General features: G+C 41.8%; 2 protein-coding genes across 3 annotated transcripts in view; both read right to left on the bottom strand.

Moving 5' to 3' along the window:
- Positions 1-9,025, bottom strand: nradd (neurotrophin receptor associated death domain). The gene is made up of 6 exons (XM_028580545.1): positions 8,578-9,025; positions 4,517-4,643; positions 3,977-4,333; positions 2,649-2,859; positions 2,378-2,520; positions 1-1,868 (listed from the first exon to the last, which is right to left on the bottom strand). Exons 1-6 carry the CDS (start codon positions 8,614-8,616, stop codon positions 1,555-1,557), a joined length of 1,191 nt encoding a protein of 396 aa, XP_028436346.1. The 5' UTR covers positions 8,617-9,025; the 3' UTR covers positions 1-1,554.
- Positions 9,026-11,907: 2,882 nt separating this feature from the next.
- The window catches only part of nbeal2 (neurobeachin-like 2), a 35,262-nt gene continuing 25,092 nt past the window's right edge, over positions 11,908-22,077 (bottom strand). For both annotated transcript variants that reach the window (XM_028579959.1, XM_028579958.1), the window contains exons 32-55: positions 21,824-21,973; positions 21,549-21,706; positions 21,236-21,360; positions 21,026-21,143; positions 20,695-20,852; positions 20,474-20,607; positions 20,275-20,382; positions 20,085-20,180; positions 19,829-19,953; positions 18,340-18,480; positions 18,125-18,255; positions 17,930-18,039; positions 17,690-17,807; positions 17,409-17,506; positions 17,191-17,304; positions 17,022-17,108; positions 16,808-16,917; positions 15,980-16,152; positions 15,798-15,892; positions 15,553-15,669; positions 14,653-14,814; positions 14,413-14,561; positions 14,148-14,283; positions 11,908-13,931 (exon numbers count right to left, since the gene is read on the bottom strand). In XM_028579959.1, coding sequence (XP_028435760.1) covers positions 13,824-13,931; positions 14,148-14,283; positions 14,413-14,561; positions 14,653-14,814; positions 15,553-15,669; positions 15,798-15,892; positions 15,980-16,152; positions 16,808-16,917; positions 17,022-17,108; positions 17,191-17,304; positions 17,409-17,506; positions 17,690-17,807; positions 17,930-18,039; positions 18,125-18,255; positions 18,340-18,480; positions 19,829-19,953; positions 20,085-20,180; positions 20,275-20,382; positions 20,474-20,607; positions 20,695-20,852; positions 21,026-21,143; positions 21,236-21,360; positions 21,549-21,706; positions 21,824-21,973 — 3,021 coding nt within the window. In that variant the 3' untranslated portion in view covers positions 11,908-13,823. The remainder of the gene's footprint in view (positions 13,932-14,147; positions 14,284-14,412; positions 14,562-14,652; positions 14,815-15,552; positions 15,670-15,797; positions 15,893-15,979; positions 16,153-16,807; positions 16,918-17,021; positions 17,109-17,190; positions 17,305-17,408; positions 17,507-17,689; positions 17,808-17,929; positions 18,040-18,124; positions 18,256-18,339; positions 18,481-19,828; positions 19,954-20,084; positions 20,181-20,274; positions 20,383-20,473; positions 20,608-20,694; positions 20,853-21,025; positions 21,144-21,235; positions 21,361-21,548; positions 21,707-21,823; positions 21,974-22,077) is intronic.

A 22,077-nucleotide genomic window follows, 5' to 3' on the forward strand; every position in this document is an offset into this window, starting at 1 on the left:
TTGGCTTATCAAAGTTATTTATTAAATCAATAAAACTCTTACAAAAACACATTGAGACATACTATTAGGAAATATATACACAAAACCATACATGGCTGGCGTTAAAACATATCAAACCATCTGAGGCCATCACACAATGTAACTAGGACACCGCACATGTCCAAAGTTTTTATAGATTTGATTTAATTTTATACTTGAAATGGTGATGAAATAAATACAAAAGCAAGATGGTGACCTGGACACGAGCATTGATGTTAACAGTGTCTTTTGATTTTTTTTTCTGTGTCTAATGTGAGAAATCAATGTGACAAAAATGAAGCTGTGTATTATGAATGCAAGGAGAATAGATAATTTCTAAATCCTTTTCTTCAGTCTTCACAGTTCAAAAATAATCTCACTTTGAGCCATGATTTATCAAAACGAATCAATATTTAAGATATTTATAATCATAGATGATTATTAGGAAGAGCTAAAAAATATGTTTTTTTATATTTCACAGAATGTTTAATTTTGTGTTTTCTGATGAGATTTGAATGCATGCATGTGCATAATATAAACCCTCAGTGTGAATAAATACCAAGGCTATATTGAGCCTGCAGCAGAAAAAGTAGTAGAAAAAAAACAACAGAACAAGGCAACAGACTTAAAAAATTTGAGTGCGCAGTTCCCATCTACACATTACATGAAGTCTTCTTAGCAACTGCAAGCATCATCGGGAAGGTTGATCACTTGGCCATGTAAACCCTTCAATGGGTTTCTTGGAGTTTTCTTCTCTTTTTGGACATGTACATGTGCATGGAAATGTTTCCAAATGGGGAAAGTTGCATCATCAGTGTTGCTGGAAGAAACTGTCTCCTTCTGGCAAAAAATCAACTGCAGTACCAAAGAGGTTGCTAAAGTTGTGATTCATAAAACAAGGCTAGCTAGACTACAAACATGATGATCTAAGCTGTATTTGTTTACAACACGTGGAGGGCTGACATTTTTTTAGAGGGGGCAGGGGATAAATCTGATTACTGTCCAAATAACATGTAAACTGTGGTTTATAGAATAATCCCTCTCTTGCAACACGTGTACTGTAAACACATGATTGTGTTTCCTGCCACTGACCGAATACTCACAGTAACCAGGATGTGTGTGCATGTAAACAACATTGTACTTATTGTTTGTGAGGGTCACTGTAGTTCTAATCCAATATGACTAGTTTTCTACAGTGTCCATAGTCTTAACCAGCTAACTAAAAATGTTGTTCCCTCAGTAGTGGCAATGAGAGTTTGCAACATAACTTAAGTTTTCATTTCCACTGGTAAAGTGGCAATTTGCTCTGTAGCGATAACAGACACATTGCAGTTGGATCAATGTAAAATCAAATGGTGACATAAACTGGGACAGAAGAAAGTGATACACAAATATAAAACTAAATTAGAAGTAATCAGAACCATCAGTGACAGCCTCCAACAGTCAGAGGTGTTGATATCAGAGTGCCTTCCTTGTCATTTCAGTGAAAGTTCTCCACTTGAGTCTGTTAGTGTCATACGTGTGTTTGAGGAGACGTCAGACCAAAGAAACACCCTGCATGGGGCAGTTAAGAGCTGTTACCATGTCAGGCCTCTCAATGCGGGCCAGTGCAGAACACAGCAGTCCCAGAGTGGAGCCTTCTTTCTGGGCCCAGTTAGAGAGGAGCGTGTGAGCGGGGGCTTCTCCACGCCCAAACAGGTCCAGCTGTTCAGGCTCATAGCCCAGCGCTGCACCCAGCTGCCTCCAGCCCCGGCCCCCTCCCTCCTGCAGGAGGCGCTCCACCTCTTCCTGTCTGTGGGGGGGTAGGTTGATGTACAGACGATTGTCCTGCTTGCTGTCCCTCTTAGTACCTGTGGAAACACAAACAAAGTTAGCTTACTGTTTGGCTATTTGTACTTGAAAACAATTTTCAATAATAGTAACAGTATTTATATCATTAATGGTTGTGATTTTCCAAATTTAATCTAACAATAGTTCTTTTTAGAAATACCAAGTTTAACATGCATTGTTTACATCCATATTCACTAGCTCGCAGTCTTCCTCTTCAGTGCTTTTTGTTGTCACACACGTTTCATTGTGCATTACTGCCACCGTTTGTCAAATGACTGGAATGCCCTAAAGATGGCGTCAGGAAAGCACGTACATAGGCATCTTTGTGCATTTGCATAAGATACAAAAAACTAATCGGAGACCCACTAACAAAAACACTGCTCTATAGCGCTGCTAGTGGGCAAATACTCCACAGGGAACCTTTAAGAGAAGATGGAGGAAATGATTTTTCCTTTCTCTAATACAATCCTTTATTTTAGAAAGTCCCACGCATTTGAAGTTTTATAAACAAGGACTGTGAATACCACACCTTTGCTGGGCTGGTTGTCTTGTAGGCTGTGAGAGTCCAGAAAAACACCGCTGTCACTTTGGAGCTTTTCTCCCTCTGGAGATGCTCCCAACTCAGCTGCACGGGCCTTAGAAAGAGCCCTTTTCTGTTTACATGATCTCCAGCTGAGATGAGCAGAAGAAAATACTGTCAGTTAACCTCCCCACGGTGAGCTATTTTTATCTCAAGGCCAATCTTATTATCTTTATAACATCCATTTAAGGACCAGGACCCATCCCTAGTGAAAACTCACCATTTATAAGCCACATAAATAAGCAGACCCAGCACCACGGCAGCAAGAACAGACACGTAGGCTAGAATGTTGTTGCTGCCTCCATCATCCTGCGGGGTGAACTTAGGTGTTCCAGCAGGGGCGGGACTGGTCTCCCCATCCTCAACACTTGGCCAGCGAGAAGCATCAGACCCACCCACAGCAGGACGAGACAGAATGTGCAGCTTCTTATCTATTGAGATTGAGAAAGGGAGATATGTGTCAGGGACTTTATTCTTGCATATGCACATCAGAACCACATTTGGGCTGCATAAATTAGAGCCTGAAATACTGACACAGAAAAGCCTGTACGCCTGATGTAATGATAGCTTCAGTCATCCCGGTCCCCTGGGGTTTTGAAACCTTTCATTGCCCCCGTTTCCAGCCTTGCACTCCCTCCTGCTGTCTGCCTATTTCAGGATCAAACGCTGCACGGTATTGTGCTCACCTCTTGGGGGTCACAGGGTCATGACATATGGACCCAAAGTGTGTACAGATGACCTTACTCCTGGAGAGCGAGTGTAGCCATTTGGGAGCAAGCAGACTAGTTGTCAGGGTCAGCAGCCTCCCTTGGCCTTCAGGTTCTTGGGGGCAGTTAACCTAAAGACCTGTCAAGCTCATACCAATGGGATTACAGCACTTAAGTGAGCTCTTTTTCACTACTCATGTTTCTCAGCTCAGAGTGTTACAGAGTGTTCAGAGGTGTGGATGCAGGTGTTCAACACATGTCCTTGTATTCTCACAGACCCTCCCACTCGCTTTAGCTCATTCTTTCATCTTTTTATCTTGTACTATTGCTGCCTTTCCCTGCATTAGATCTTTAAGGGTTAAGGCTGGAAAATCGCATTAAAGACCAAAACCAACAATACTTTCGATACTTTCCAATTTCCTTATTCTGTCTGTGGCACTACGCCCCAAGCCCATTCGTTCCTACTGAAGACAGATATTTTTAAAAACTTGTCACAAATATATAATTTCCTCTTTTTTTTTTTTTTTTAAAGTAAAGTAATTTACGAAAGCAGCAGAGACTATAGTTTTTAGCAAATGTTACTCAAACAGGAGTACATTGTGTTGGTTGGGGATTATTTTCCAATCCTGCAGTTTTTGGACAACAATGGAGGTCTATGGGACAAAAACATAAACTATATCAGGCTTTGGCTATACGGAGGATACTTGTTACTTAATAGCATCAATTTATTGTTGTCTTGTGTCATGCAATTTGTTGACAATAAGACAAATATAGAATGTCACCAGACTTGTATTAAAAAATCAAATGTATTTTATCAGTCTAACTCTTCCTTTCAACTCACCCATGCAGAGTGTGTCAGAGTTGGGCATGCAGTGTCGGATCTCCACCTCGCTGTCAGAGCACTGGGTACAGGCCTGGCAGGGTTTGGTGCTAAAGAGCTCCTCAGAAAATGTTCCTGGTCCACAGATCTGGCACTGTGTGTCTCCCTGTGGGCCACACTCCCGGACAACACCCTCACCACTACGAGTACATTTGGAGCAAGGCACACACTTGCTGTAGATGCTCAAAAAGAAGAAGCCGTTGCCACAGTCACATTGTGTGTTTTGACTGGCAGAACAAGAAGCCATCATGGGAATACTGGGTGGGCACTTTCCACATGAAAGGCAACGGTCAAGGCTTTCAAATGAGGAAAACGTTCCTTGGAAACAGATAACAAAATCAGTGTCAGTCTGGAGAAACTGTGTTTCTCTCACAAATATCAGTGGCAATGATGAGAAGTGGTGCCGTTTAAATCATTCCTCTTAAACAGATGACAGAGATAACGATACGGCAGGTAAAACATATTCCATATTGGTGGAGTGACATAATAATAATTGCTTACCCTTTGGGCATGGTTTGCACTTGGTATCCTCTTTCCCACACTCTACCTCCACTCCGAAGCCAGCAGGACACAGACTGCAACACTGCCCTGATTCAGTGAATTGGCTGCAGGCATGTCCAAGAGTAACCTAGAGTAAATAATTGACAGTTAGACAAAATACCACCACTGTGTTACTAAACAAATGCTCTCTTATGTCTCAGGCCATTTAGAATCAGAAGTCACAGGGTTTATATTCAACTTAAAACAAAAGAAAGGTTTTTTCCTTTGACCAAGGAGTTTCCTGCCTTACACCACATGTTGGAAGAAAATCACACACACACACACACACACACACACACACACACACACACACACACACACACACACACACACACACACACACACACACACACACACACACACACACACACACACACACACCCCACCCTTGTGCAATTAAAGAAGTGGGAAACTGGGTGAACTGAAAATTGCCCTTTTTTATCTTTCTATCTGCCTCAGTTTTCACCCATAAAGTGCTCTGAGTCTTATCTGCAAGTGTTTAATGGAGAGCCCAGCTTGAATTATGACATGAGGGATAGATCAGACATTCCTAACGGCCTGTGCAGCAGGGCTGGTGCCTGTCAGGAGTGGCTGGCTTTAATCAGATGGCTTTAGACCATTGGAAAGAATAAGACATAAAGGGGTGAAGGAAAAAAACTGAGAAAAGGAGGAAGGAAGAAGTAAAAGGAGCTTCCGCCCTCCCACTCATTCCAAATCAGTGTGTGTGTGTGTGTGTATTTCTTGGCATCAGAAAGGAGGGAGGGGGGGGGGGGGTATGTAAAGGAGACGGTTCCAGCCCCAGGCAAGGGTGTCAGTTAACCAATGCTGCCCAGGATGCAAGTGTCTGTTTGGGTGGGGGGGGGGGGGCTTTGAAGTCGCAGGTGTGTCTATGAAGGTCAGAATTTCACTAACTCCCCTTCTCCAGGCTCTGAACAGCGGCATCTTAAACATGCACACATTTAAGGGAGATTGGCCTACTCCGCCTGGGGGCTGAGAAGAGCAAACAGATGTCTAACAACTCACCTCCTGCAAAGGGGAAAAGTAACAGCTAAACAACCCCACGGATGCCTCTCTTTGTCTCTGAAGTCTGCCAACAAACACAGGCAACGTGTGCAAACCTGTAGAGCCTCCAACAAAAAGCCCACCACAAACACACCATGCCATGCCCCCACTCGCAAAACACTGAAACGATCCATGCTGACGATACAGGAGAAACTGCTTTGAAACGGGACTTGCCTCGGTCCAAAAACAACAGCCAGTATTACTGCAGCGCTTACAGAGTCGCCTGATGATATCTGAGCACCAGCCACAGATCAAAGGTATTAGGGTGGTGGTAGGATCCAGCAGGCCAGGCAGGAACCAGTAGGATGTTTGGAGTCGGCAGACTGTGACTGAGCCTGGACCATAATCACTTGTAGCACGAAGGCGTCCTGCTAACTGGTTGTTCCTCTCTCATTGTGACAGATGGAGCTCCTCTGCTAACACCAGCTAACCTCTTAGCCCTGGATCTATGCTTTGATAAATATTTGGTGACAGTGGCTCTGTTTTATTTTTACCTCCAGCTTGGATTTCTGTCATTTCCCAGAGCCTGGTGTGAGTCTGGGCTGTTGTAACTCTGTAAGCCTGCCTGGAGAGCAGGAACTGCCAAAGGCTTGGCACTTCATCCACTGGTGCCCATTGTACAATGAAATATTTAGTCCATGCCCCACTAGAGACGAGTGGGAACAGTGATCTACTTAGTAGACGTATGACTAAGTCATTATCTACTGTACAGTATGACATAGTACTATGTATGGATACTACCTAATGTTTATTGGTATGAGTACATATGTCGGTGTGCAATTAATATTTATTATACTTCAATGAAACAATAAAGTTTACATTGTATGATTTCAAACTAAATTATCACGAGAGACCTCATAAGAAAACATGTTAATGCTTCCTATCTTTTATGCTTTTTGAGGTTTTACTTCAGTGATACATAAACCAACAATATCCTACTTTGGTGTCACATCCAATTTCAAAGCAAAGATGAATTTGCATGCACCAAAGAGTTTTCAGTCTTATCTTGTTGACTTGGGGGCAGAAAGTCTGAAGGGAAGGGGGCTGCAGTTGCTTTTTCCATTTAGGTAAGAAGCTGCAATCTGAAGGGATTCCCCAGTGAGAACAGACGGACCACCGAGGAGCACTGCTTTCAATGGGGCTCTCAACTCCACGGCTGCCGGAGTCACTCAGTCAACGCAGATCACATGCAAGCGCGCACACACACACACACACACACACACACACACACACACACACACACACACACACACACACACACACTTTCAGCCTTCTCTGTGCCTGAAACATTTTCTGTGCCTTCCCTTTTGAAGTGAGGCCACTTTTGAAGCGCATAGGCTGGAGTTTCCACAATTAATCTAATCTGCGTGTAAATAAACACACAAAAGGATGCTCTCTCCCTGTGAAGACAATGACCACATGAGCCTTCACAATCTGGGCTGTGTCGGCAACAGACAGAGGTCTTTCAGCAGAGAGCTGAGGGAAAGTTGTCAAAGCTGCACATCCCATCCACACTGATTACTGTCATTAGTATACAGGGAGCATAAGGGACAAATTAAAGGACACAGATTTCTCTTTTTTTTTTTAGGCAGAAAGCTTACTATGATCTTGAATCAAACACGACAGCACACAGTGATCTATTAACCTTTAATCTACTGATTTTCAATTTACACCAAAGAGTTGATCCTGAAGTCTGCCCACCAAAAAAATCTGTCTAACTGCTCTATGGAAATTCAAATGACTGTGGTAACAAGCTAAACTACCCCCCACCCCTACACACACACACACACACACACACACACACACACACACACACACACACACCACAAACTGGGAGAAAATTGTGATAATTGCTTTGCTCCGGATATCCAGACCCATACTGAATGCTAGGCCACATTTTCACCAGAAATTGTCAAAGCAACAAACATGGCAACATGTACAGTATAGTACAGGCAATATGAGCCTTTCAATTAACCGTACAACATCATGAAGAGTGTGCTCACATACTGTAAGATACAACTTATGCACTAAGTTTCCCAGAAAGAAAGAAAATAATAATTTGCCAGCAGGACAAATTTGCAGGCTACTTAAACATATAAAGTCACTGTGTTTGTTTTGAGAAATGACCTCTTAGATTGCATAAAGAATCCTTATTGATATTGCACCCTTTTCTCAGAAAAGAGATACACATCATTTTAAGAGTTGAAGTTTTATGTGAATACTTTGATCTAACAAAAGTGCTTTGTGAGGAGCGTGTCCAGACAGGACTACAAGCCCCATGGGCTTTTTGAGATAGATGAGTGTCAAACTATTGTCTGTAACTGTGGAGGCATGCGCCTTCTTTTCACACTGATCCTGGCTTAATAATATGCTATCAAACACAACTGAAACTATAATTTGTTCATAAAATACATAATGTATCACTGTGTAGGTGCATTATCTTGGTTAATCGTGTGCTCCTGTGTTATGTTCTGTTTGATGTTTCCAAGTTGTGGCTCATTCTCTTCATACTTCCCGCATGTTTTGTGAAAGTCTATATCAGCTTGTGTAGATGTGCAGTAGGTAGGCCACAGTCCAAGACAAGCAGCATCATAGCAACATGAGAAGTAGTTGGACTTCACTTTTGTTTATGAGAGACTTTAACATAAAGACAGGATGCTATTTCATCTGATGTCTTGTCTCACTCTTCCCACTGTTATTTGCCAACTACAGAGTGACAACAAGCATATTCACCAACAGGAGCCGTGTGACACAGCCTTAATGAAATATGGCTCTGTGGTGTAAAACAGATTTCCTTTGGGAACAATGGTGCAAGACTGAACTCGGTGGTTGAAGCTTACAATGGCTGCTATTATGATGTTATGATGATGAGAGTGCGAAATAAGAAATCAGCAGATTGTAAAGGCTTTTGAGTAGTGGAAATATGTGTGGTAGTAAAGCCGTAATTAACTGTTGCTTACTTTTAACAGCAGAAGCACGCAGATGACAAACGGTCTCATGTCTGCAGTCTCCACAATCCTCCTCGACCTCGAGCGGACAGATTGGTGCGTCTTTTTTCAGTCTGCAGTCCTCAATAATCGCACAAAAAGTGTAATTAAAACGTTCAGTCCGCTAAATTTAAATGTGACACTTAAAAAAAAAACTTATCGTAAAACGCGCTGGTTCCACAGACTGGAAAAGTTTGCTCATAGTCCCGTAATGAAATGTTGGTACGCACGAGAAAGCGGCTTCAAAACGCGTACTGTGTTATCCGTAGATTCTTCCATTTGCTTATTTCAATGCATTCCCTGCTGATACTGTGTACAGCTAACACAAAGTTTCTTCTGTTTCAGCTGGCAGGATGCACGGGACGCCACCTCTCCCGCAGCTTTGCAACAGATGAGGCAGGAAAAGCTCCTGCAATCTCTCCTGGGCCTTTCTCCTCCCATCTCCTCAGCTTTCAATGGGGCTTCGTGATTGGCTGCATCCCTGCGACGCGCTGTTGGGAACAGCAATGTAATGGAAGATCTGCAATAAAGTCTGACATTACTGTATATGAGAGTTTATTGTTACTATGTGGGTGCAATCAACAAATATAATGAAAATACTACCAAGCAGTAATATATGGAGGCCCAACGTGTTCAATATTAAATGAGTTAATGGAACATTATGAAATTAAATAAATACATGAATAAATAGCCTACAGACCAGAGATCAGTGGTGGAATGTAACTAAGTATATTTACTTAAGTACTGTACACAAGTACAAGGTACTAATGTAGGTAGGTTGGTAGGTACTTGCACTTTACTTGAGTATTGCTCTTTTTATATAGTTCAATATTTTGTATAATTACCACCTTTACAAATTAAGACTTAACATACAAAACATAGCTTTTGAGTCATAATAACATGGCATAATTGTTGCTGGCAGTGGTGGAAAGTAATTAAGTAGCCTACGTTTACTCAAGTATTGCACTTAAGTACAATTTTGAGATACTTATACTTTACTTGAGTAATTTCATTCTATTCTACTTTACACTACACTACACCACTACATTCAGGATGCAGATATTATTATTTATTGTACGTATTACTTATATAATCAAAAAATGAATTATGATGTATTTGTATAGATTAAACTACCCGGCATTATATGAATTAGTTAATGATAAGGTAATATACATTTCTAATGAGTTCTTTTACTTTTGGTACTTTAAATATATTTGTATGTTGATACTTAATACTTTTACTCAAGTAGCACTTTGAATGCATGACTTTTATGTGTAACAAAGTGAAAGGTCTGAGTACTTCTTCCACCACTGGTTGCTGAGAGGGCAAGGTGTCCTGTTAGAGGACACACAAGTTCAGATGTATAATACAATTATACAATTTGGAATAACTATATATGTTTCTAATTATTAGCAATCACACTTGTTAAAACAGCTTTTAATATTATGGGTTACACTCTCAACTATATTCCCACAACATTCGCCACATATTGAATAGTGAATTGAAAAAAAACATATGTTGATCATGGGATAAAACCTTATTAAATGGAGCTCTTTCACATGACACCATTTTACAACCCTGCAGAGATACTTACATAGAGATGTGATCAGTTGTTATCAGGAACAAAAGAGAGCATGTGAATCAAACAAGATGCTCTTAAGAAGAAGCACGTGTTTGATCTTAGCAATTCAAAAGATTAGAAAACCAACGCAGGGTAAATTACACACCTTGTAAATTCTAGTGAATGCATGGCAGGGGGGCCTGGAGACTTCAGAGGAAAACAAATGGAGAGATCTCTCAGACACAATACTACTTGCACTTCAAAGCCTGCTGAGAGATGAGAAGAGACAGAGAGGATCTTCCTGCTCTGATAAAACTTCAAGCCATATTTCAGTTTCTCTCATTCATACCCACAGATAGACAAAAACCTCTACTTACTTAATTTTGATTGTCAGTTTGTGCTTCATTAAAAGTGACAATGCATGGCTGTCATCCACACTGAAACTTCCCAAGTGAAAAGTGTCTATTTGATCATTTATTAGATGTTTGCTTCAATGAACTGTAACCGTGTCCATCTTGCCAAGTAGTTTTTGTCTATTGTTGGGTTTTGAAATATCTTATTTTGACATGTTTACTTTTTCGAAATTCTACTGCAGCAATTTTCTATTCTGTCTTGCTTCAAGCGGGTGTTTATTTATTGGCAGCATGTTGAAGTAATCTTATTAAACTGGTAATTCTTTTCACGTTTTAAGAAAAAAATTGCTTTTAGGACAAACTTGGTAAGATAGAGATTTAGTTTGCAGTGCATTAGAGAAAACATTAAATGAATGGTAAAACAAACAACAAGTGTATTAGAAATCAGACAAATAAACAGTTCCCCTCACTTCTTTATGCTTGACTTGTCTACATAATCTTGCAGTTGGGCCGCAGACTCTTTATCTTAGGGCCGAGTTCCTCTGTGGTCATACATGGGTGGGAACGATAAGGCAGCTATAAAAGCATGGTCTTTGGGTCCACAGGCAGAGGAGAAATGGACCAGAAGGGAGATAAGAGAAAGGAGAAGGAGAGGGGGGAGGGTTGTTGGAGGGTTTTTCCGGTTCTTGGCAGGAACAACTTGAACAACACCAAAATTGCAGCATTTCACGACATCCATCCCCTTAGCCTGCCCTCAGGTCTGGAGAGGTCAGTGGGAGATTCTGCCAATAACCGAGAGCGAGGTGTCAACCCCACCCACCATTGTCAATGGAGCCACATCAGAGTGACTGCATCCCTCTTCACCCTCCTACTCCACTTCCCTTATTCACTATTCTGTGGCTTGTATTTGACTGGGAGGGGGGCTACAGGTCTGTTTTTATCACCCACCTCACCCCTCCCCACCCCTCTGAATTGTACCCCCGGAGGTGTTTATGGGGAGGCCGACAGGATGTTCGGCCCACCAGGAGATCAAAGTATCCTCTTCAAATAAATGTGCCGTTGCTCACTGTGACCTTTTCAACTCAAATAGGGTTAACATCACAGACGCATGCAAGGCTGGGATTACAGTAGAGGAGCTGGATGATCTATGTTGTGGCAGTGTATCACTTTCCTTCCTGCTGTGGTTGACACACATAATCAGAGCTAATTTTTTAGTAATGGGCAATCATCCTCAGGATATGGGCAGTGGTTCAGAGAAAAGATGATTCCAGTCACAATTATTAGGAGAATTTTAAGAGACTCTGAATATGACTAGAGATAGTAACAGAGGGAAAACAGACATACAGACAATCACATGTTTATGTTTAAGTTACAATGAGCACAGGCTGCTTGATTTTTAAAAGGTAAAGTGTATTTTCAACATCTTCCAAGAACAATACAAAAGCTAAATAATTATCCAAATTCAAGGCAGTGCTGACCTTCACTTAAGGTTTTTTGTTGGATCACTTTGAATCTAAATCAAGACATTTAAAACAACAAATAATATTAAAAATATCATATACATCATGACTTAAACCTACTATTTGATAGAGGACTGTGATTGTAAAAAGACCCAATGCTATAAGGAAGCCTCCATTCTGAGCTCCACTGATTAAACTAAAGGCTTTGAGCGTTACTGCATAATAAAGGGAAATATTACATTCATAACATTTAGAGAAAACCAGAGCAGCGTTAGATGAATTGATATCAGTATTCACAATAGATATGCTAGATGATTAAATGTATACTTGAACAGCTGCAAACAATCCTTTATGTTCACAGACATTTCATCTTACAGTTGTGAAATTTGAATAAAATGTTATTTTAGACAGCCTGATTGTATTGACTTTGTGTATGAACTGATAAGTAAACAAATAGTTTGTTTTATACTTGCTCACACTTATTAAGGTTATTCTGAACATCACTTACAAAGACTAGGTCATTTGTGTGCACCATGTTACGGGTATTGGATTTGCCCAAATAGTTCCCTTTGTGTTTGTCCCGTCATTACACTGCATAACAACTACTTTGTTCAAACCCCAGTAAAAGAAGCTGGCAGGAAGTGAATTCCTCTGACACTCACTCATGTACTTTTATGCTCACGTGTTTCAGAGTCATCATGTCTTCAGATGTTTTTCTGCGCTCCATAAACATTACAATACCAGTACAGACAGGCAACTGTGTGCATCCAGCCAACCGTTTACTGAGTTCATTAATAACATCTTATCCACATCTGAGTCACAGTAGAGTAGTAAGGTGTGTTTAAAATCAGAACAGCTGGGGTACAGCCTGACAATTCAGTGTTTATACATGGCTCAAGACACAAGCTAAAATAACTACTTTTACTTTTCAAATGAAATAAAACAGGGATATTAATCATAGTACAGACACATTTGGAAAGGTCTTTCAGTGACATTCAGTGTAAGGCAATAGGAGGCACTCCTCTTGAGTTTTATTGCATCCAAGCTTCACAGTCATGATAAAAACAGTGAATATATTCACATACTTGACCATTAAAGCACTTATTGCTTTAATTGTAACCGCTTTAAATCGCTTAGAGCCGAATGGAATGCAGGATTATAGACTGTGGTGTTGCAGTGCACTTCTGCTGCAAAGATCAGCAAATCCTGATGTTGACCACTAAAGATCCAAACACAGCATTGGTTCACTATAGTGATCAGTTAACCTTGTATCTTTCTTTTACCTCCATGTGGTATTTACCAGTATTGCAATGTTGAAATCTCTAGCAACATCTACAGAAGTTTTCAAGTTTTCAGGAGTTTTAAGAAGGTGCCATTGCCAGAACAATTCAACAGCACAGGGATCACAGCTCCTCTCTGACAAGAAAGAAGCCAAGAGCATGGAGCCTGGAGAGTTCACAGCATTATTTCTGTCTGTGTCTAAGGCTGCATGTGCATCAGCACGAGTCACATCCCTGAAATCTGACTTATTGTACATACAGTTCAACAGCATTTCACACACCTCAAATAACGAGCTCTTCTCCATCCACAAAAACAAGGCCACTCTTTGGAATGATGCTGATTAAAAACAGTACACAACTGCAAATAAAAATATGCAATAAAAATATCAAATCATTTGAGAATAAAAAAGTGCACAGTGTATCGTTGCTCTCTCAGAGAGATCAGTGGCTGAGGAAGACCAGCTTGTAAAGGGAACAAAGGCCTTGTTGAGTCTAGCGAGCATCTTGGCGGTGCAGGTATCTGCAGCCTACAGAGTCCTTAAGAGTTCCTCCACCATTGCTCATCTCATTTGCCAGCATTCTCAGTGGGATTATACTCGGTTTCACCTGAGGACACCTGAGAGATGCGGCGTGTGGAGCCCCACAGGCGACGAGAGAATTGTCCTGAGCGAACCTGAGAACAGGAGCGGAAACATGTTAATCTTTACTTTAGGGCTAAAACGGAGAGGTTAGACTAAAGACGCCCAATTATCATGTGAAAAACCTGGTTTCCAACAAGCACTTAGCATATGATAACCCCACCTCCTCCTCCTCACAACACTCACACATACAAACATACACCGCCACCCCACTCTCGCATCTCACAATCACTTGATGTCCTGCTTCTCACCTCCTCTGGCTTCCCTGCCCCCACCACAATTAACTTCCCATCCTCTAGTCCCACTAGGATGTGGCTGCACTCTTTGGTGACAGACACACTTCTCACAGGAACCTTCAAGGCCAGGGGCGTTACCAGAGCATCCAGGCTGTCAAACAGAAAAGAGTTAGAAGGAAGAACTAAACGGAAGAACTAAACTTTAGACTTAACGTTACTAAACATTCTGCAAATTAGCAGCATGATAAAGAACTTAAAACTATGCTCTCAATGTCTTTACCTGCATAAATCTCGTACGTGGAGGCTGCCCTGTGCAGTCCCCAGGATGAGGTGTTCAGACACCAGGTGGAGGGCAGTCACCTGCTCCTCCATGGTGAAGGAGGACATCAGACAACAGTTTACGGAGTAAACATAAATGGAGTACTTGCCCTGTAGGATTAAGCAGAATTTTAGTAATGGCGTTAACAGGTTAAGAAACTTGTTTAAGTGCGTGTTTGTATATACAATGTATTGTACATACCTTTCTGTTTAATCGTTCCTCCTGCGAGGTCTGTACCACAATGTGGCCTTCCAGGCCCACTTGGAGCCCAGAGATTTGGGCGGGTACACAGCTATCACCAGGAGGCCGCAGCGTTCGCAGGAATTGGCCTCGTCGCACAGTGTGCACGATCACAGTCCCATCCTGACACACAGTGAACACAGCAAGCGATGGTCAGTTAACACGCAATGCTAACCATTCTCTATGTGTTTTTATGCATTCTTGTGTACGTTTTCTTTTTAGTTTCACAATGCAAACCAAACAGCATTTGAACAGCATTTTTCACACTTGCACAAGTATACAGATCTCATCTCTTATTATAAAAGCGGAAAAGATTAGTCAATTCATTAATTATTTGATCAAGAGAAAATTACCATGCACCTATTTTAATAATCTATTAATACGTAAGAAAAGTTTTGCAGCTTCTCAAATGTGAGAATTTACAGCTTTTCCTTGCCTGTCATTGTTGTAATATTTGGACTCTTGGTCAGATAGAAAAAGCAATTTATAATTTACAATTTCCCTTACGGGATTATTGAAGTATGTTAAAATAAATGAACGTCTCTCCCAAAAATAACCATCAGTTGATTACATTACATTACATTACATTACATGTCATTTAGCTGACGCTTTAATCCAAAGCGACTTACAATTGCTCTATATGTCAGAGGTTGCACGCCTCTGGAGCAACTAGGGGTTAAGTGTCTTGCTCAGGGACACATTGGCTGATGTATCACAGTGGGAATCAAACCCGGATCTCCCACACCAAAGGCACGTGTCATATCCACTGCGCCATCACCACCCCTTGTTGACATTATTACTTTGTTATTTATAACCGTTAGAATGTTAGAATATAGAATGATAGAATGTGAAATCGCTGACTTTTGACCCTGAGACAGCCATGTCCAGTTCGGTGCTGATGGCCACACAGGTGACCTCCTGGTCATGTCCTGCAAGAATCTGCACCGGCCGAGGAGACAGACCGCTGGAGAAGCCACCCTGCAGGGTGAAAAAAAGGAGAATCCATATGTGAAGCCACAACTTTGACCTCAGCTTTATAATCATGCACATGTGTACAAGCATGTGAGTGAGCCTAGATAAAGACAGACAGATCTGAAGATGTTTACCTGCTGTAGAACCTGCCACACTATACAGGATGTGTCCCTTGAACCAGAGATGAGGTAGATGCCACAGAGATCCAAAGCCAAGCACGTAACAACGTCTTTATGGAACACACAATAATACAAATAAATATGTAACATCGAAACAAAGCATGTTATAAGTTAGAAAAACGACAATAAGAGCTCACCAATGTGCCGGCAGATCCTGCCCACTAGCTTGCCCTTCCCCAGTTGGGTGACACGGAGACTGCAGTCCCAGTTTCCTCCACTGAACAGCAGGCGGCCGTCGTTGGACACCACGAGCACCTGAGCATTGATCTCCACCCCGGGAGAGAAAGGTCCGCTCATGAAACGCTGCGTTCTGCACAACAAAGCCAAGTTGGAATGATCAAAAGGTAGAAACAAGAAGTGCGAGTGAGCTATGGCCTAAATGTGGCGGAGATTTATAATCAGCACATTAAACTGTCATGACATCTGCAAATTACAACCTGCGTTAGATCCAGTGTTCAGATGGTTCTTATCCTGATTTATTTTGCGTTTATGTGATCCACATTCAAGGTCAGTTTAGAAAAAGATCCATTAAACCAAATTGCATTTCATTAAAACAGATGTTACGCTTCCATTCAACTATCAGGAATGTTTTATGCATCTTTTAAAATGATGTGAAGTGAGTTTTTTTTTTTTTTTTTTTACGATTATTTTGGTGGCATTTGTAGGCCTTTATTTGACAGGACAGCTGAAGACATGAAAGGGGATAGAGGGGGGGAATGACATGCAGCAAAGGGCCACAGGTCAGAGTCGAACCCGCTGTGTCGAGGAGTAAACCTCTATATATGGGCGCCCGCTCTACCAATAACATCCATCAAATAAGTGCAATAAGTAATTTTTAAACAAAGTACAGATAAACTTGTTACTGCTTTTTTAGCAGTTAGTCATTTTAGATGTTGCTTGATTGCGTAAACCACAAAAACTTAAATATGGGCTTCACATAGGCTTTTTCTTCTGAGGGCACTCACTTGGGATTAGTCATGGTAGGGTCCTTAGTGAAGGTGAAGTAGTTGGCGATGTTTTTGTCATATGGCAGCCAGCTGTGTGTCCCTATCAACCCGTTTGAACTCACAGTCACCTGTAGAGAAAAAGTGCCATGATTCAAAAATGTTAAATGAATGTGTTAATTGTTGTGACTGTGTTAAGTTTTACATGTGGACCGTGTGAACGACTGATCCTTACCAGTATATCTGAGCCCTGGATGATGAAGGAGCGATTCTGGCTCTTTGGTACCACTGCCTGGACCAGCGGAAGGCCATCGCTTACCACCTGAGGCACACACATGATAATACATACATACACACCAACACAATATGAGTTTTTGATTAAGAGGAATAATGAGAGAACCCACCTCCACAAATGGCCGGAGTTTGTCAAGCTGCTCAAAGATATTCAGAGGCAGAGTGTCCATGCGGGCCTGCCGCCTAACTGCGTTCTCAGCTGACATACGAGGAGGATGCGGTTCCTGGTTCGAGATAGGAATGTGATATATAAAATGGACACTTTTTAAACAGAACTTAACAGCTTTTTGTTGATAATCAAGGACGTGAATTAGTCTGGGAGTTGTACCTTAAGGAGCTGACAGGGAGTCTGTCCAAAGTTGCTGATGATGCCTTCCAGGGCCTTACGCTCCGTCTCGTTGGCAATTGCATCCAGATCTACTGCACCTACATGAGAGCCAAACAAGAAGCAAGAGTGAGTCTCACACAAGAACACAAAAAAACACAGTTCATGTGTCAAGAGACTGAAGGGAAATATGGGACATCAGAAGCAAACAACTTCACAGATCCTCGCAGAATTAGCAGGCTCCATGGATCACTAGCGTGAAAGAGTTTTTACTTTTGCCTTACCCTCATACGTGCAGTAGTAGAAGACATTGAGGGCGTTCACTGCCTCCTCGCCTCTCTGCTTGTAACCAAAGATGAGGTCAATCCACTCATGGAGGTGACTGGACACATGCTCACATTCCTAGATGTTCAAGATACAAGTTGTTGTCATCTTGGATAGTTGTTTTAATACAGTGTGTGTTAGAAAACTAATGCACGATTAACAGGCTGTCTAAGTTTTAAGACTTGTTTGTGTAGGCTCACCAGGGCTTTCCTGTGTTGCTTGATGAAGTCTTCTCTTGATGTGGCCCAACGAGGCAACAGAACATCCGTCAATGGGTCTTGAGATATCTGCAACTGTCCCAGGTTGAAGCCTACAACAACAATTCTGCGTTAAGATCTTTCATTAAACAAATATTTGTATATCAACAACCGGCCCAACGGTTCAGTCTTTCTCACCGTTCATGTTCTGCAGGAATTCTGGGAAGTAGAAGAACTCCGGGATGAGCTCTTTCACGTCAGCTGGACTCTCCATGCGAGCCTGCCAGGCTGCTGCCACCGAGTGGAACTGTCTGTCTGCGCAGTCAAACCTAAACAACATATACAGTACCAACATGAGACTGCAGAATAGCAGGGAATATAACGAAATATAATACACTAGTCAGGGTCCCCACCTGCCGCTCTGCAGCTGGATATGCAGAGTTGTGAACGGCTCCATGCGGATCATGTAGTGCATGACTCCTGCTGCATTAGAGTAGTGTGTGCCATAGTGAAATTTGTCGATGGTGCCAGTTGGGTCCTCAAAGCTCTCATACCTAATGACAAAATGAAGGGAAAAAAATGCTCATTGATTAAAGCAGAAAAGTGATGGTTTTGCATGTTTTAGCTCCTCCTATCTAAGGGACTGTTCCTTATTTATTTATTTAAGGGACCACCAGAAAAGTTTGGGGACCTTTAGTCAAAATACCTGACCCTCCCTTCATTAGCAATACATTTTGGATGACCCTCCAACACGATTGGGAGAAAAAGGATGACCCTCCCTAACAATTTATTGTACTAATTTGCACTTGGCAAAGCTGTACAGATTTCCGTTGTTATTTTACAGCCATGATATAAATGGCTAAACCTCTGCATTCTGATCTGACGCATCCCACTCCTCTGGTATGGTGTGGTGGCCATTTCAGTAGATTTACTCACTAACGTTGTTGTCGAAACACAATAAGCATGGAAACTAAATGCACACTTCCTGCATTACTTCGAATACTAAGTTACTCCTCTAGTAAATTAGTATTCACATGAAATGTGCAAAGCACACTGGGTAATTCAACACTGGTTGCTATGGACTCGTCACTAGGCTTCCTCAGTCATTGAATATTTTAGCATAGGTAAAAGCAAAGAATTTCTAATATAGACCGGCTTTGGTAAAAGCGCAGAAGCTGAACATTATCCAAAACTCCATATCTCAGACGAGCGTAAATTTGGGAGCTTGCATGCTACCACTCCTTCCTTCTCAAATGCCTTGAAAATAATCACCGGGACCGTAAGGATATACCTCCCGTCTCATGCCTTCCCGGCTGCCGGCTGGTGCTATCCGCTGCGCGAGTTTTGGCTTTTCAAAATGAAAGCTTGCATCTGGTCAGCTATGTTTTCATACGGTGTTTTGGATGTTTTTGAACTAAACGGTATGGCAATCATGCTAATGAATACAATTTTTTTTTCAGCAGACAACAGTTACAACAACACGATTGAGCTAGCAAAGTAATTTTGTGTTTATATGTGTGAGCGGAATTTATTCAGTTTGGGAAATCCCACGGTCTCAAAGCTACAGGTCGGGCTGACTAAATAGGGAGGCACCCATCTGCTAGCGAAAGGGGCCGAGACTGAGAGAGCTACATGGAGCTACATGGATAAATATGCACCAAACAAGCCACTTTGAAATGTTGCTCTTCTCATGAATACAAAAGTTGGGAGACCCTCCCTTGTAGAAAAATTGGATGACCTTCCCATCAACAAAGAATAAAAACACATGACCCTCCCCTATTTTCCTCAGGTGGTCCATTCCATAAATACCGAACGGTCCCTAAAAAGTATGCATCCTCGGTTGGCTACTGATCTGCAACCCCTTTAATACAACCAAAAGCACATTGTCATATAACCACTTACTTTTCTCTGACATTCTGTGCATGGCGGGAGTTGACCACACCTATGGGTTTGGACAAGTCTCGGAAAACTAACGGGTCCTCCAGATTCAGAGTGGGAGAGGTATAGTCACACAAGATCCAGGGGAACTGAAGAGAAACAAAAACCACAAGTGCAACATGACGTTTCCTCACACTGTAAGTGCATCAGCTTTAGTAACAACAGAAAAACACATAAATATAGGTAGTGCACACTTTCAGGGGAGGTGGAGTGTACTCACCACAGGATACTGTGACAGGTCGTTGTAAGTGCGTCCAGAAATGGTGTTCAGTTGCATCAAGTACTCGAAATTGGAGATTTCTCTGCACACCCATTTCTGTTCAACACATCAACATCAGATTGGTCCAACACAATAAGCAAAATTCAGATTATAATAACACTTAATAGAGAGAACTGAATTAAATAATAACCTGTGTAAGCCCAGATGCCTTCAGTAGCTCTTGGGGGGAGCGAGAGCCAAAGTAAAACAGGTTGGGAGGCCGCAGCCCAAGTATCCTAGAGTACACTTTGTTTCGTACCTGAGAGTGCAGACATGAATTATTTTAAAACATCTATTTCATTCTAATTTCTTTTTCATTCATCAGGAGTTATATTGGATCTGAGCATCACCTTCTTCCTGAAGTTGATGAAGTAATGAGCCTGGTCTATGAAGAACAGCTCCAGTGCAGATCGCCGCAGGTTGTAGCGCCTCAAATGCACTTCTCTGAGCTGAGACAGAGGTCTCTTGAAATCAAACCCGATTCCTGAAGACACAGATATTATTTACTTCTGGAAGGGCCCTTTGAAGAGAATTTAAAAAGTTAGCTGTAATGTTCACCATATAATCTTACCTTCCTCTGTCTCTTCTTTCTCACTGCTTCCATCATAGAAGTACAGATGGTGCGTGGTAACCTCCAGACGACCCGGAACAACCGCCACGATGGTGATGAGCTCACAGTCTTCAGACAGAACCAGTTTTTCTTTCTGGTTCTCGTCTTCTCCCTCCACCCTGACAGCATGGTAAAAAGGTTAAACCTTTACACTACATTGGACTGCTTATGAATGCTCACAGGGACATACTATTCAACGGCTTTTCATAAGCCTGTTCGGTGAAATGTAGTGTTTCAAAACCGATGTGCCTGGCCCATGGCACATCTTCGTGTTTTTGAATCGAGGACTCACTTGTTATCCAAAAAGACAACGTCTTCGTCTCCTAACTGATCATCCTCCATGTCGCTAACTTTTGCTTCCTTTGCAACAGCCAGCGGGAGGGGTTCAGAGCTACGTGGGCTGTCAGCCCCTGAAAAAGAACAACATCTTTAGTGAAACTTTACTGTATATTGCTTACATGACAAAAGAGCAAAGTTCATATGATTATACTCAGTGACATACCCATGTTGTCCCTCAGGGCACTGGCCTCAATGTGAGGATCATAGTTGTAGTTGGGTACAAGTTTAAGACGCATCTTTGAATAAGTCTCTGCATTGGACAATTTCCATTTTACCTCTGGTTGAACTCTGGCAAAATAAGGCAAAGGAAAAATTACAATTTAGCACATTCTGTGCAGCAAAGCAAGAGAGAAAGGACAGTACAATTACAGATACATGTTTTCCTCTCATGCTGAATTACATGTTTTCTTCAATTTACAATTCTTGGTCAGAGATTTTAAGCCAAAATGTTGATTAAATGTCAGAGGTTGTCGTACTTGTTGGCCCATGCTCCTCTCTCACTGGTCAAAAGCCTGCGGAGAGCTTTCCAGTGCTGCCACACCACCCCCTGCTGGCTGGAGCTCTGCTTCTGCAAACTGTGGTACCTGTTGTTCTCACTTCTGGCTCGCTTCAGGTAGGGGTCCACGATCACTTCCTGATTTCACACAAACAGACACAAATGTCAGATCAGTAAGGTGAAAAGTTTAACTTTGCATTTTAATCGGCTGTTACATGACAGTGTTTGTTGCATGAAGCGTGGAAGTTTTATAACCTGAAATTTGGACTTGCTGTCTGATCTGTCTTTGTCCCGTTTTAAGGCTGTACTCATCAGGGCATCGAAGCAGGAATTCCAGAAATTGGACATGATGTCATGGCTCCTCCCAAACGTGTCCAGCTCATACTGCTCCATGGTGGCCTGAACCTGGAGGTGGATTTTCAGAAGGGGGACATTAACGCAGACAAACAGCTACAAAAATGTAAACTCAAGGACAACTCAACAAAGTAAACAAACCTTTGTGTCAATAT

The sequence above is a fragment of the Perca flavescens genome, chromosome 6, assembly GCF_004354835.1.
Source record: "Perca flavescens isolate YP-PL-M2 chromosome 6, PFLA_1.0, whole genome shotgun sequence".
Taxonomy (NCBI): domain Eukaryota; kingdom Metazoa; phylum Chordata; class Actinopteri; order Perciformes; family Percidae; genus Perca; species Perca flavescens.